The following is a 16,003-nucleotide window of genomic DNA, read 5'->3' as shown; positions in this document are numbered from 1 at the left end:
GGGTTAAATGTGATAGACATTTAGATTGAATGCATTCAGTTGTGCAACTGACTAGGTATCCCCCTTTCCCTTTACAAAAATGTTAAGAAATAATGTTTCTGTAGAGCACTTTGAGAGATCAGCCGATGGAAGAAGGGCTATATAAATACATTTGATTGATTGATTCTATGATAGCGCACACTCATTTCTCTCTTCGTCAACTTATTTATATCATCCTCAAATAGCTGAAAAGAAAAACAAACATTAAAACATTATTATCAAACTGATGCTTTCCCCTTGTATTGAGGTCAAGTTAAAACTTGAACCCACCGATGGCCAGGCCGTCACTGAAGTTGTGCAGCCCGTCGCCCATGATAACCATCCAGGCCAGCGTGGCCACACCCGCCTGCTGGAAGTGTTGTTCCGAGTACGAATGAGAGTGGCTGTGTGGATGGTGGTTCTGAGAGTGGTGGTGGTGCAGGATGTGATGGTATTCGTGGTGGTGGTGGTGCAGGTTGTCTGCCTCGCCCACCGTGTCGTGGAAGTGGGAGTGGCACTTGTTCTCACAGTCCCCTGCTGTGTAGGTGGCAGCAGCCGCCGAGCCCGACACGGAGGCGTAGCCCTCGGGTGAGGTGGCGGGCGCCAGCATTACCTCCTCCTCCTCGCTGCCCCGGTGGAGCCCATCGCTGTGGTGGTCGCCGAAGTTGCCACCTCCGTTAGTATTCACATCTTTGGGGGATAGGGACACGACAGAAGGCAGGGTTAATTGTTTTGTGTGGGGGGTTTTTAGAGTGGGAATTCTCACTCATTTCTGTATTTTTCATGTTTATTGGAAAGAGACAGTGAGAGAAACAAAGTTAGGCGGACAGTGTGTGTTAGAACTCACAAACACTAGCATCAATGTGCTCCGAAGGTAATTGCTAACCAACAACACATGGTCGTTTAAATGTTAATCCTTTGGTCTTTTTGTCTGGGTTCTGACGCAAGGACAATGTCTTACTGGTGAAAATTTGCCTTTGAGCTAAATCTGGCATTACATAAATGCTGATTAAAGTGAATTATCCCTGTCATATAGACGTCATAAAAATAAAGTAAGTAAAAAGTTGGTTGCATGCATTGTCAATAAATGTTAGGATTATAAAAACTAGGAAGTCAAACTTTTGGTCTCTGCGTCTGTGTTTCAACGCACTGAGACAGAGTGAATGTTGTCACATTGTTAAACACAACGATCTCTTTCAGATTGACCTTCAATTGGCTTTAGGTCGTTCTCATCCAGTCCCGGTAGTTTCTCAGGATCCACCTTGTCATCATTCTGGTCATATTTCTTCACCTGTTTGGTTAATAGGAGATGAATAGTGGTAAGAACAAAGATAATCGTCACATTTATGTAAATGATCATTGCTATCCATAAACCAATTCTGCAGATCGCAACATACATGAAATCAAAGGCAGAAATACAAATACAAGATGCTGAATGATGGAACCATGTAGTTGTAACGGGATTTCCCCTAGGATTGTTTTCAGCGGTGGTGAAAAGGGTGAGGGGGCATTGCTACTAGCATAAGTACAACGAGACGCTAGCTGCTCCCATTCATCGAATTGACTATCCATTTAAAAGCGTGTCTCGGCAGAAATACTGTACACGCGTCTTGTGTAACTAACCTTGTGGGGACACACAATTCAGTCCCATTCAAAATCCTATTTAACCTAACCCCAACCCTAAAACTAACCTTAACCCCCTAGAAATAGCATTTCACAGTGTGGAGACTAACAAAAGTTCCCCAGTTTGTAAAACAAGTATAGTACCACAAGTATAGTACCACAAGTATAGTTAAACACACACACGTACAAACATTAAGAACACCTTCCTAATATTGAGTTGCACCACCTCCCCCCTTTTGCCCTTAGGACAGCCCCTACAATAACCCGTTTAAAGGGCACTTCAGTCTTTTGTCTTGCCCATTTACCCTCTGAAAGGCACAAATAGACAATCCATGTCTCAATTGTCTAAAGGCTTAACAATCCTTCTTTAACCCGTCTCCTCCCCTTCATCTACACCAGTGCTTCCCAAACTTTTTATAGTCCCGTGCCCCTTCAAACATTCAACCTCCAACTGCGTACCGCCTCCCCTCTAGCACCAGGGTCAGCGCACTCTCAAATGTTGTTTTATGCCATCATTGTAAGCCTGCCACACACACACTATACGATACATGAGTTTGTCACAACCCGGCTCGTGGGAAGTGACAAAGAGCTCTTACAGGACCAGGGCACAAATAACAATATAATAATAATGTAGCTCTTTATTTAACCATCTTACATACAAAACCTTTTTAATTAATCGAAAATAACTCACCACAGGTCAATGAGAAGGGTGTGCTAGAAAGGATGCACATTACAACCCAACATTGCAGAGTTTTGGAGAGTCTCAGTCTTAAATCATTTTCCACAGTCTGTGCCTGTATTTAGTTCATGCTAGTGAGGGATTCACAGGTACGTGGTTGCAAAGAGCATCAGTGTCTTAACAGCTCGATTTGCCAAGGCAGGATACTCTGAGCGCAGCCCTATCCAGAAATCTGGCAGTGGCTTCTGATTAAATAACATTTTCACAGAACCACTTGTTACAATTTTGATGAGGCGCTCTTGTTCAGATATCGGTAAGTGGACTGGAGGCAGAGCATGAAAGGGATAACGAATCCAGTTGTTTGCGTCATCTGTTTCGAGAAAGTACCTGCGTAATTGCAAACCCAACTCACTCAGGTGCTTCACTATATCACATTTGACATTGTCCGTAAGCTTGAGTTCAATTGCACACAAAAGTATCATACAATGATGGAAAGACCTGTGTGTTGTCCTTGTTAATGCAGACAGATTAGAGATTCTTAATATAGCCTCAATTTTGTCTAGCACATTGAATATAGTTCTGGAGTCCCTGTAATCCTAGATTCAGCTCATTCAGGCGAGAAAAAAACATCACCCAGATAGGCCAGTCATGTGAGAAACTCGTCATCATGGTCAGACAAGTGAAAGTTATGGTCAGTAAAGGAAACTTTAAACTCATTTCTCAATAATAAAAAAGAATTGGCAATACTTTGCCCCTTGATAACCAGCGTATGTTGTAAAAGTGTTACATGGTCCATGCCCATATCATTTTGCAAAGAGCAGAAAATACAGTTCAGGGGCCTTGCTTTATTAAAGTTAACAATTTTTCACTGTGTCCAAAACGTCTTTCAAGCTGTCAGGCATTCCTTTGGCAGCAAGAGCCTCTCGTGGATGCTGCAGTGTACCCAAGTTGCGTCGGGAGCAAATGCGTCCACGCGCATTATCCCTCCACTGTCTCCATGTCATGGCTGTTGCGCCATCAATACAGATACCAACATGAGCAGCAGCTACAGTTGGCTACATACGGACCATTTGTGGAATTCGTGAGAATCGCATTTTTATTTGGGGTACCCCGAACGGCATTGCGTACCCCAGTTTGGGAATATCTGATCTACACTGATTCGAGTGCATTTAATAAGACACATCAGTAATCGATCATTGCTTTCACCAACAGTTGAAGTCGGAAGATCACATACACTTTGGTTGGAGTCATTAAAACTCGTTTTTCAACCACTCCACAAATGTATTGTTAAACAAACTATAGTTTTGGCAAGTCGGTTAGGACATATACTTTGTGCATGACACAAGTCATTTTTCCAACAATTGTTTACAGACAGATTATTTCACAGTATCACAATTCCAGTGGGTCAGAAGTTTCCATACACTAAGTTGACTGTGCCTTTAAACCGCTTGGAAAATTCCAGAAAATGATGTCATGGCTATAGAAGCTTCTGATAGACTAATTGACATCATTTGAGTCAATTGGAGGTGTATCTGTGGATGTATTTCAAGGACTACCTTCAAACTCAGTGCCTCTTTGCTTGACATCATGGGAAAATCAAAAGAAATCAGCCAAGACCTCAGAAATATTATTGTAGACCTCCACAAGTCTGGTTCATCCTCGGGAGCAATTTCCAAACGCCTGAAGGTACGACGTTAATCTGTACAAACAATAGTACGCAAGTATAAACACCATGGGACCACGCAGCCGTCATACCGCTCAGGAAGGAGACGTGTTCTGTCTCCTAGAGATGAACGTACCTTGGTGTGAAAAAGTGCAAATCAATCCCAGAGCAACAGCAAAGGACCTTGTGAAGATGCTGGAGGAAACAGGTACAAAAGTATCTATATCCACTGTAAAACGAGTCCTATATCCACATAACCTGAAATGCCGCTCACCAAGGAAGAACCCACTGCTCCAAAACCGCCATAAAAAAGCCAGACTACGGTTTGCAACTGCACATTGGGGACAAAGATCGTACTCTTTGGAGAAATGTCCTCTGGTCTGATGAAACAAAAATAGAACTGTTTGGCCATAATTACCATCGTTATGTTTGGAGGAAAAAGGGGCAGGCTTGCAAGCCGAAGAACACCATCCCAATCGTGAAGCACGGGGGTGGCAGCATCATGTTGTGGGGGTGCTTTGCTGCAGGAGGGACTGGTGCACTTCACAAAATAGATGGTATCATGAGGTAGAAAAATACTTCCAAAGTTGTGGCAAAATGGCTTAAGGACAACAAAGTCAAGGTATTGGAGTGGCCATCACAAAGCCCTGACCTCAACCCTATAGAACATTTGTGGCCAGAATTGAAAAAGCGTGTGCGAGCAAGGAGGCCTACAAACCTGACTCAGTTACACCAGCTCTGTCAGGAGGAATGGGCCAAAATTTACCCAACTTATTGTGGAAGGCTACCCGAAACATTTGACCCAAATTAAACAATTTAAAGGCAATGCTCCCAAATACTAATTGAGTGTATGTAAACTTCTGACCCACTGGGAATGTGACGAAAGAAATCAAATCTGAAATAAATCAATCTCTACTATTATTCTGACATTTCACAATCTTAAAATAAAGTGGTGATCCTAACTGACCTAAGACAGGGAATTTTTACTTTGATTAAATGTCAGGAATTGTGAAAAACTGAGTGTAAATGTTTTTGGCTAAGGTGTATGTAAACTTCTGACTTCAACTGTATAGTTAAACACACAGACTGAGTGTACCAAATATTAAGAACACCTGCTCTATCCATGACACTGACCAGGTGAAAGCTATGATCCCTTATTGATGTCACTTGTTAAAATCCATTTCAATCAGTGTAGATGAAGGGGAGGAGACAGGTTAAAGAATAATTTAAGCCTTGAGACATGGATTGTGTATGTGTGCCATTCAGAGGGTGAATGGGCAAGACAAAAGATTTAAGTGCCCTTGAGCGGGGTATGGTAGTATGTGCCAGGCGCACCGGTTTGTGTCAAGAACTGCAAAGGTGCTGGGTTTGTCACACTCAACAGTTTCCAGAGAGTATCAAGAATGGTCCACCAACCAAAGGACATCCAGCCAACTTCACACAACTGTGGGAAGCATTGGAGTCAACATGGGCCAGAATCCCTGTGGAACACTTCCGACACCTTGTAGAGTCCATTGACTGATGAATTGAAGTTGTCCTGAGTGCTAAAGCAGGGGTGCAACTCAATATTAGGAAGGTGTTCCTAATGCTTTGTACACACACATATTCAGAAAGTATTCAGACACCTACACTTTTTTCACGTTACAATCTTATTCTAAAATGGATTAAATAAAAAAGCAAAAACCAAGCCATGAGGTCAAAGGAATTGCCCATAGATCTCTGAGATAGGATTGTGTAGAAGCACAGATCTGGGGAAGGGTACCAAAATATTTCTGCAGCATTGAAGGTCCCCAAGAACACAGATCCCCAAGAACACAGCCTCCATCATTCTTAAAATGGAATAAGTTTGGAACCACCAAGACTCTTCCTGGAGCTGGCCGCACATGCAAACTGAGAAATCGGGGGAGAAGGGCCTTGGTCAGGGAGGTGACCAAGAACCTGATGGTCACTGACAGAGCTCTAGAGTTCCAGAAGGACAACCATCGCTGAAGCATTCCACCACAGATCTGGGGAAGAGTATCAAAACATTTCTGCAGCATTCAAGATCCCCAAGAACACAGTGGCCTCAAATCATTAAATGGACAAAGTTTGGAACCACAAAGACTCTTCCTAGAGCTGGCCACCTGGCCAAACTGAGCAATCGGTGGAGAAGGGCCTTGGTCAGGGAGGTGACCAAGAACCTGATGGTCACTCTGGAACTCTAGAGCTCTGTCAGAAGGACAACCATCGCTGAAGCATTTCACCAATCAGGCTTTATGGTAGTGGCCAGGCGGAAGCCACTCCTCAGTAAAAGGCACATGACAGCCAGCTTGGAGTTTGCCAAAAGGCACCTAAAGGACTCTCAGAACATGAGAAACAAGACTCTGGTCTGAAAAAAACAAGAATGAACACTTTGGCCTGAATGCCAAGCGTAACTTCTAAAGGAAACCTGGCACCATCCCTATAATGAAGCATGGTGATCATGCTGTGGGGATGATTTTCAGCGGCAGGGACTGGGAGACTAGTCAGGATCGAGGGAAAGATGAACAGAGCAAAAGTACAGAGTGATCCGTGATGAAAACTTTTTCCAGAGCGCTCAGGACCTCAGACTGGGGTGAAGGTTCACCTTCCAAAAGAACAACGACCCTAAGCACACCGCCAATACAACGCAAGAGTGGCTTCGGGACAAGTCTCTGAATGTCCTTGAGTGACCCAGCCAGAGCCCGGACTTGAACCTGATCGAACATCTCTGGAGAGACCTGAAAACAGATGTGCAGTTACGCTCCCCATTCAACCTGACAGAGCTTGAGATAATCTGCAGAGAAGAATAGGAGAAAATCCCCAAATAAAATGTGTGCCAAGCTTGTAGTGTCATACCCAAGAAGACTCGAGGCTGTAATTGCTGCCAAAGGTGCTTCAACAAAGTACTGAGTAAAGGGGTCTGAATAGTTATGTAAATGTGAGTTGTTATATTTATACATTTGCAGCATTTTTTTTTTTTTTTTTAACAACAGTTTTTGGGAGAAAATAAATAAATATATATTCCATTATTGAATAAGGCTGTAACGTAACAAGATTTTGGAAAAAGTCGAGGGGTCTGAATACTTTCCAAATGCAAAAATATTAAAAATATTAAAAACGCAACATGTAACATATACATACATCTGTTAGTGAGCATTTTATCCTTTGTCAAAATAATCCATTCACCTGATAGGTGTGGCATATCAAAAAGCTGATTAATTAGAATGATAATTACACAGGTGCACCTTGTGCTGTGGAAAATAAAAGGCCACTATAAAATGTGCCCTAAAACACAATGGCACGGATGTCCAAGTCAAGGGAGCATGCATTTGTCATAATGACTGCATTTGTCATAATGACTGCAGGAATGTCCACCAGAGCTGTTGGAAGAAAACTTTACATTAATTTCTCTACCATACGCTGCCACCAAGTCAGTCTCTCAGACAGTCAGTCTCTCAGACAGTCAGTCTCTCAGACAGTCAGTCTCTCAGACAGTCAGTCTCTCAGACAGTCAGTCTCTCAGACAGTCAGTGTCTCAGCGTCTCTCAGTCAATCAGTCAGAATCTCAGTCAGTCTCTCAGTCAGTCAGTCTCTCAGTCAGTCAGTCTCTCAGTCAGTCAGTCTCTCAGTCAGTCAGTCTCTCAGACAGACAGAGTCAGTCAGTCTCTCAGACAGTCAGTCTCTCAACGTCTCTCAGTCAGTCAGTCTCACAGCGTCTCCCAGTCAGTCAGTGTCTCAGCGTCTCCCAGTCAGTCAGTCTCAGTCAGTCAGTGTCTCAGCGTCTCCCAGTCAGTCAGCGTCTCTCAGTCAGTCAGTGTCTCAGCGTCTCTCAGTCAGTCAGTGTCTCAGCGTCTCTCAGTCAGTCAGTGTCTCAGCGTCTCTCAGTCAGCCTCTCTCAGTCAGTGTCTCAGCGTCTCTGTCAGTCAGTCAGAATCTCTGTCGTCAGCCAGCCAGAGCCAGCCAGCCTGTCAGTCAGTCTCTCAGTCTCCCTCAGTCAGTCCCTCTCGCAGTCAGCCTCAGTCAGCTTCTCTCGCTCAGTCTCAGTCAGTCAGTCTCTGTCTCAGTCAGTGTCTCAGTCTCTCTCGCTCAGTCAGTGTCTCAGTCTCTGTCTCAGTCAGTGTCTCAGTCAGTGTCTCAGTCTCTCTCGCTCAGTCTCTCAGTGTCCGTCAGTCAGTCTCTCAGACACACACACACCACTATTTTTGCAGCGGTGGCTACAATTTAGCAGCAGTGAGACACCGCTGCTAAATGAATATAGGGGAAATACCCTGTAACTATACAATATCATTTTTTTATCTTTCATTTTTTGCATTACAAATGAATTTTCACACCTATGTTTCCATACTGAATTATCAAAAATGAATAAACATTTCAGCAAATATATAACATGAAGACTAAAACCACATTCGACACAATAGAAGCCAATCCTCGAAGAAACCCCCTGACCTTCTGTTTGTCCTTGTACATTTTGCCCAGTGTGAGGAAGTGCTCGATGAGGAACATGAAGTAGACTCCGCCCAGGGCCGTCAACCCCTTCCACACCCCGTCCAGGTTATGGTCCTCTTCCTCCTCCCCGTGGAGACCGTGCCCTGATGTCCTGTTCACAGAGTGCTGATAGTGGTGGTGGCCCCCCTGAGACTGGTGGGGGTAGAGGAGGAGATGGGAATGCATGAGTGAGTGCGACTGAAGGATAGGAAGCAATAGGTGCATTTGTTTTAGCTCGCCAGAGCACCGGACGAGCAGATTTTGTTCAGACCATTCAAATTGGTCCTAAAGTGAAGGCAAGCTAAAACTAATGTAACCAATCATTGGGACTTTTTTCCCCCTGATTCATGGCAATCTTGACTTAAGTCCAGCTCAGCACGATTAACAGGCCAGTCACATTGACCGAGCTTCACGTTTAGCTTTTAGAAACTACCCCCATGTTCTGCTCTAATATGTAGTGCCCCAAAGCAGTCATCTAGTGTGACTCACGTGAGGTATGAGGTGCAGGAAGGCGTCTCCGCTCAGCGTGCCCACAGCCAGCGCCACCAGGAAGCTGAGCAGGAACTTGAAGAAGACGCGGTTCATCAACGGGATGAGCACCACGCCAGCCAAGGACAGCAGGCTGATGATGGTGATGGAGACAAAGCCGCCGGCCCACGCTAGAACACACACATTCAAACACATGCACAGATCCGTTTTTGATTAAAAGGTTCATCGATGCGAGTGAAACAGTGACATTTTAGCTCACTGCTAATTGCTGACGCAAAATGTCCCCCCAAAGTATAATAGACAAACTGGTGTAACGGAATGAAATTAGCACAGTGAGAAACAGTTCACGACAACTAATAGATTCATCTCATCTACCACAGAATTGGAGCGGCAGAATACAAAAGGAGGACACAAACACTGAAAATTAACCTGGCGCGAAATAATACGGCGGTTCTTACCCGCTTGAATTGAGCCTACTTTCTTGTTTTCATTCACTTGATGGTCCTCGTGAGTGTGATCGTGGTTGTGATGACCATGGTGATGGGGATCATTATGCTTGTGAACTGGAAGGGATAAAAAAAAAAAAAGTGATTAATACATCATTAGGCATTGCTAAAATGAATGTGCGTAATAGTTTGAATCATTTTCTTTACATTATGCTGTAGTGGAGTGACATCTTCTTCAAAAATGTCATTATTGTCCAGGCACAACTTGTTAACTTCATTAACAAGTTCAGGAGAAGCAACTTTGACTGGATATAAAAGTAACAGATTGTGCCTTGAAAGCAAGCCACAAAAGAGTCATATGAGGAACCATACTCTTCAGACGAGAAAATGGAGCTTGTGCAGATTACCAGTATGCACTATTATCAACCTCGCAGTTAATATTTATCTAAAAGGTACCAAAACGCATGTGAAACTCAAGGTCAAAGTCAAGAGACCTCGGCCACTTGATCGGTACTTGAGTGTCCAACTGACTTGCCATGGAATTCAATCAAAGCAGCTATCGTTACATTACATAAACCGGGGATACTGTAAAAAAGAAGAGATTCCTGCACACTGCTAGCTCACACAGTTCCCCTTTTGTTCTGACAAAGATTGGTTGACTGAAACATTGGCACTTCAAACAATTATTGCATTATGCGAGCACGGGTATCATGTTATATATTCCAAAGCACCTACCCGAGACTCCCGCTAGATTAGCAAGTGTATCCCATTTTTGTTATCACTTTCTGGCTAGACAGTGTAAGATGACTACACTTTCTGTAAGAGGGGATACCGGCTCTGTCGAGATTGTTTCGAAATTCATCCTCTGCTCGTCTCCTCCCCTTCAACAGCACTGATTGGAAAAGACCTGACAGGTGAAATCAATACAGCGCATAGCTGGCTTTTACCTGGACCCGGTTCCCCAATAGCGATGGCACTTAGGCTTACAAGTGTTTTAACCACGCATCTTTCCTACAACAGCGGAAGATGTAACATGCGTTTCCCCAAAGCATCACACAGAGAGAACGGCCACTAAGTGCGTCGTGCGTCGATACCGATGGGATCGAAAGGGAGCGCTGCTCTCGTATCAGCTTTCTCCATTCAAATAGTTCCTTAAGAATATAATTATTTCACAATACTGACGACGGATCAGCTTCAACAGAGATATTACCACCTACGGCTGCAAATATTGAGGCGGCTTATTCTAATGCTTACCCAATAAAAATGAACTAAACAAAAACACAGATTTGGCACATCATTGCGCACGTTAGGCCACACGTCATGAAATATATTGAAAGAAATTAGACAGTAGCCTACGTCTAGCAAAATAGAACTCGATTTGAAAACACCTATAGCCTACTGTTTAGATGTTAATGCAGTCATCTCTGTTTCCATTTGAAGCATCGTTTTATACATCACTTATCTGTATCAATTGCAAAGACATTGTCAACTTCATATACAAAAAATGTTGGTGGTCACAGAGACGGATCAACTATGTGATTTTGTTTAGCGGAGCTCTTGTGGATTAAGTAAGGCGGGGGGGGGGGAGGGGGGGGGTAAAAAAAAAAGCATCTAAAGACGCACTTAGCTGTTCGATGAGTGGTCTGAGCTGGGCGCTAAGATTACAAGCGTTTTCAAGTGCAACATTAATAACGACGGTTGTGCCATCTTATGTAATACATGGACCACTAGCCACTTTAAACTATGCCACTTTATGTTTACATACCCTACAGTACTCATCTCATAGGTATATACCGTACTCTATACCATCTACTGCACCTTGCCTATGCCGTCTGTACCATCACTCATTCATATATCTTTATGTACATATTCTTTATCCCTTTACACTTGCGTGTATAAGGTAGTAGTTGCGGAATTGTTAGGTTAGATTACTTGTTGTTATTACTGCATTGTCGGAACTAGAAGCACAAGCATTTCGCTACACTCGCATTAACATCTGCTAACCATGTGTATGTGACTAATAAATTTGATTTGATTTTGATTTGATTTGTGGTAAACAGCCTGGATATGTAACGATGCTCCCTATGAAGATTCTAACCATGAACTTAGCCTTGAGATGCTTTTGGGAAACCGGGCCCTGGTCAGTTCAATGACATGAAGAGAAGAAGTCCGATTTCCCCCCCCCGACAATTGCGAAAGAGCCATAATCATACCTTTGTTGACATGCTGGGGTGGTTGGTTGCCGTGCAGTATGCAGGACTTGGCATCGATCTGGTTGAGAAGGGCAGGGCACAGGTAGCCGAAGTCACTGAGAGACAGGGCCCCTTCGGCCATCCCGTGGGACGACAGGATACTGGAGGCATTCAAACACTAAAACACACAACGACGATGCAAATTAAGACCCAAAAATTGCATGTGACCAAATACACAAAATAAATACACAAAATAAATACGATGCAAGCAGATACAGTATGACCGCTTGATGATTTGTCTTGACAAAGATATGAGAGAGAGAGAACCCGAGCAGAAAAAAGTTCTGAATATGGGACAATGAAATAACTGGGAGACAGAATTGAGTTCAAGCACATCAGATACCTAAATATCGGAGTGGTATGTGCAATCGGAATTATGAGTATGAGAATGTTTGCGTGGTTTGAATATCAAACACCCCCGAACGCCACATTGCTGCCCAAATCATACCTCTGCTTTCTCCTGTATGTGATCTTGGCTCTGGTTGTGGAGGCTGTCCTGACCATGGCTGTGGTCATCATGACTGTGTTCATGATCATGGTTGTGATCATTATGGTCATTATCGTGGTCATGGTCGTATAAGTGCTGGTTATCCGAGCCCTCCGGCCTGACCATGGGTGGCTGCGTTTGGTTCTCAGCCCCCAGAGAGTTGCTGACCAGTATGACAGTGGTCAGACTAGCAGTGGGTGCTTCCCGCCGACTGCGCACTGCCTCAGTGGTGGTGCTAATCTCCTGCGCCGCGGTGGTTTTCTTCACATAGAGGTTATGGTGGGCATCCGAATTCTCCACTTTCTTCCCCAGGACAGGGTCATCTACTTTGGGCACCTTGGGGGTCTCGGGAACCTTTTTGGGCTCAATGGGGGGGCGGTGGGAGTGCTTTTGACGGTGTGTGCCATTGTGCTCGTCCTCGTGTTGGTGGTTACGGTGGTGGTTGTGGTGTCCATGCCGATGCCCCTCCGCTCCGTCGTCCTCGGGTTGCTCATGGTGTTGCACCATGACCTTTCGTATTCGGTCGAGTCCCACGTTTTCCAACAGCCGCTTCAGGCCTGCCAGCGAAATGGTGCCATTCTCCCCGTACCTGTACAATTTCAAATAATGTATATTTAGGCGTTATGCAGCTGATTCTCATCACCTTTGTACAAAGGTTCACACATTCAGAATGTGAATAAAAAAATTGCTATATTATACCCTATTGAACACACTCAAGGTGTGCATATAGACCAGAAAAATGTTTTGAGCAAAAGTTTTTTTTATTTTTTTACAACTGCAAACTTCAAGGAGTACGGCATTCAAGGAGTCGATCTGGTGGAAATCCATGATCTCGCCAACCTCCCCCTTGCCTAAAGGAACAGTAGAAGAAAAGCCCATGTCTAGCTAAAGAATGGCACTGCGATGGATAGCTGCTGTTTTACGGGCTTGTGTTGCTGATCGTAACTTTTTTTGGACATAATGTTTTCGCCATTGTTTCCTATGACCCAAACTGCTTCTGGACATCAGAACAGTGATCACTAACAATGAGTCAGCAACGCGGGACATTCTGCTCAGGCCCTAATCCCAGAGACTCGGAAAAGACGGTGTAAGAGAGGCCAAAACCACGTCAGCTAATAAATAATGCGCCTCTACCCTCAGTTCTATTGGCGAACATACAATCCCTTGAGAACAAACTGAATGACCTCTGTTCGAGACTATCCTATCAACAGAACCTGAAGAATTGTAACATCCTATGTTTCTAAGAGTTGTAGCTGAAAAAGGACAAGTAGCTGGTTTTTCTTTGCATCATCAAGACCATACAGCAGCGTCGGGTAAGGTTAGCGTGGAGGGGTGTGTCTGTTAGCAACAGCTGGTGCGCGATCTCTAATATTAAAGGAAGACTCAAGGTTCTGCTAGCCTGAGTTAGAATACCTCATGATAAGCCGTAGACCATTACGTTCACCAAGATATTTTTCTATATTTTTTCATAGCTGCCTATTACCGCCACAAACCGATGCTGGCACTAAAGACTGCACTCAACGAGCTGTATCGGGCCATAAGCAAACAAGAAAATGCTCATCCAGAGCCGGCGCTCATAGTGGCCGGTGATTTTAAACTGAAACCTGTTTGACCCAATTTCTACCAGCATGTCACCTGTGCAACTATAGGAGACAAAACTCTCGATCACCTTTACTCCACACAATGGCATTGAGCAGTTTACCACATCAATCACCGGCTTCATTAAGAGCATTGATGACGTCATCCCCACAGTGACCGTACGTACATATCCCAACCAGAAGCCATGGATTACAGGCAACATGCACACTGACTTAAAGGCTAGAGCTGCCACTTTCAAGGAGCGGGACACTAATCCGACGAACCATCAAACAGGCACAGCGTCGATACAGGACTAAGATCGAATCCTACTTCGCCGGCTCTGACGCTCGTCGGATGTGACAGGGCTCGCAAACTATCACGGATTACAAAGGGAGCCCCAGCCGTGAGCTGCCCAGCGACGCAAGCCAACCAGACGAGCTAAACTGAACTACAGGTCTTCTCAAATCCACCCGTATCCAAATATCTGAAATTCGAGCCGGATCCAGAATTCTAAATAATGTCACAGTTCTGGGTCAGATCTGATTAAAACAGGTTTTGGGAATGTGTAATTTTAACTGGGTTGTCCGGAAGGGCCCGTACAGATCCGAACGCGACTGCTGCAGTAGAGAGAGAAATTGCACAATGTATGCTGCTGCTCTTGCTTTCCACAAGAGTAAAGCGTGGCGCATGTACCTTGTTGTTGTTGCTGGCAAATCAAGTCATCAAAGCGGCAACAGGCTACAGTCATAGAGCCTCCGTGTGTGGCAAAAGTTAGGAGATAGATAGGCCTAATCAATGGAAGATGGAAGTAAAATGACATAATTAAAAGGAGAAGGATAGGCTACAAGGACCAAGAGCCAACAGGTAGACTTCTTGCTCCTTAACATTCTGAATGGAGTGGTGGTTATTTGTAACTGTAGGATAAGAAAGTGCATGCACTGAAGCCTAGCCTAGCTAGCTAACATTAACTAGCTTCTCCTAGTTTAATGCCATCAAGACAGGTACTACGTAGTCATATTTTATGATAAATAACATAGTAGACTAATAGCTGCCATGGCTATAGCGCAAGTCGGCTTGGTTGGTTGAAGTCTCTCTTCTCACCCTCCCTCCCTCATCTCTGCGTCACAATACGGCCCCTCTCCCTCCTCTCATTCTGTATCAGCTCCGTTTAATGAAGTAGCTTAAAAATATACTGTATATTTTCTGCTGCTTCCCTCATCTGGATTGGACCGGGTCTGGATCTAACCAGGTCTATACAGAACGGGTATAGTTATCCTCGGGCACATTCGGAACGAGTCATATATATATATATATATATATATATATATATATATATATATATATATATATATATATATATATACAGTGGGGAGAACAAGTATTTGATACACTGCCGATTTTGCAGGTTTTCCTACTTACAAAGCATGTAGAGGTCTGTAATTTTTATCATAGGTACACTTCAACTGTGAGAGACGGAATCTAAAACAAAAATCCCGAAAATCACATTGTATGATTTTTAAGTAATTAATTAGCATTTTATTGCAAGACATAAGTATTTGATACATCAGAAAAGCAGAACTTAATATTTGGTACTGAATCCTTTGTTTGCAATTACAGAGATCATACGTTTCCTGTAGTTCTTGACCAGGTTTGCACACACTGCAGCAGGGATTTTGGCCCACTCCTCCATACAGACCTTCTCCAGATCCTTCAGGTTTCGGGGCTGTCGCTGGGCAATACGGACTTTCAGCTCCCTCCAAAGATTTTTTATTGGGTTCAGGTCTGGAGACTGGCTAGGCCACTCCAGGACCTTGAGATACTTCTTACGGAGCCACTCCTTAGTTGCCCTGGCTGTGTGTTTCGGGTCGTTGTCATGCTGGAAGACCCAGCCACGACCCATCATCAATGCTCTTACTGAGGGAAGGAGGTTGTTGGCTAAGATCTCGCAATACATGGCCCCATCCATCCTCCCCTCAATACGGTGCAGTCGTCCTGTCCCCTTTGCAGAAAAGCATCCCCAAAGAATGATGTTTCCACCTCCATGCTTCACGGTTGGGATGGTGTTCTTGGGGTTGTACTCATCCTTCTTCTTCCTCCAAACACGGCGAGTGGAGTTTAGACCAAAAAGCTCTATTTTTGAATCATCAGACCACATGACCTTCTCCCATTCCTCCTCTGGATCATCCAGATGGTCATTGGCAAACTTCAGACGGGCCTGGACATGCGCCTGCTTGAGCAGGGGGACCTTGTGTGCGCTGCAGGATTTTAATCCATGACGGCGTA

The 16,003-nt window shown here is 44.2% G+C and overlaps 1 protein-coding gene across 1 annotated transcript in view; it reads right to left on the bottom strand.

Moving 5' to 3' along the window:
* slc39a6 (solute carrier family 39 member 6) overlaps positions 1-16,003 on the bottom strand; it is a 37,910-nt gene that overhangs the window by 7,083 nt on the left and 14,824 nt on the right. The window contains exons 3-9 of the mRNA XM_071362627.1: positions 12,104-12,731; positions 11,617-11,773; positions 9,416-9,520; positions 8,958-9,127; positions 8,430-8,621; positions 1,225-1,309; positions 310-708 (exon numbers count right to left, since the gene is read on the bottom strand). Coding sequence (XP_071218728.1) covers positions 310-708; positions 1,225-1,309; positions 8,430-8,621; positions 8,958-9,127; positions 9,416-9,520; positions 11,617-11,773; positions 12,104-12,731 — 1,736 coding nt within the window. The remainder of the gene's footprint in view (positions 1-309; positions 709-1,224; positions 1,310-8,429; positions 8,622-8,957; positions 9,128-9,415; positions 9,521-11,616; positions 11,774-12,103; positions 12,732-16,003) is intronic.

The sequence above is a fragment of the Salvelinus alpinus genome, chromosome 23, assembly GCF_045679555.1.
Source record: "Salvelinus alpinus chromosome 23, SLU_Salpinus.1, whole genome shotgun sequence".
In the NCBI taxonomy this organism is placed as follows: Eukaryota; Metazoa; Chordata; class Actinopteri; order Salmoniformes; family Salmonidae; genus Salvelinus; species Salvelinus alpinus.
Note: the sequence above shows the minus strand (reverse complement) of the source record. Positions and strands in the feature narration are given on the sequence as shown.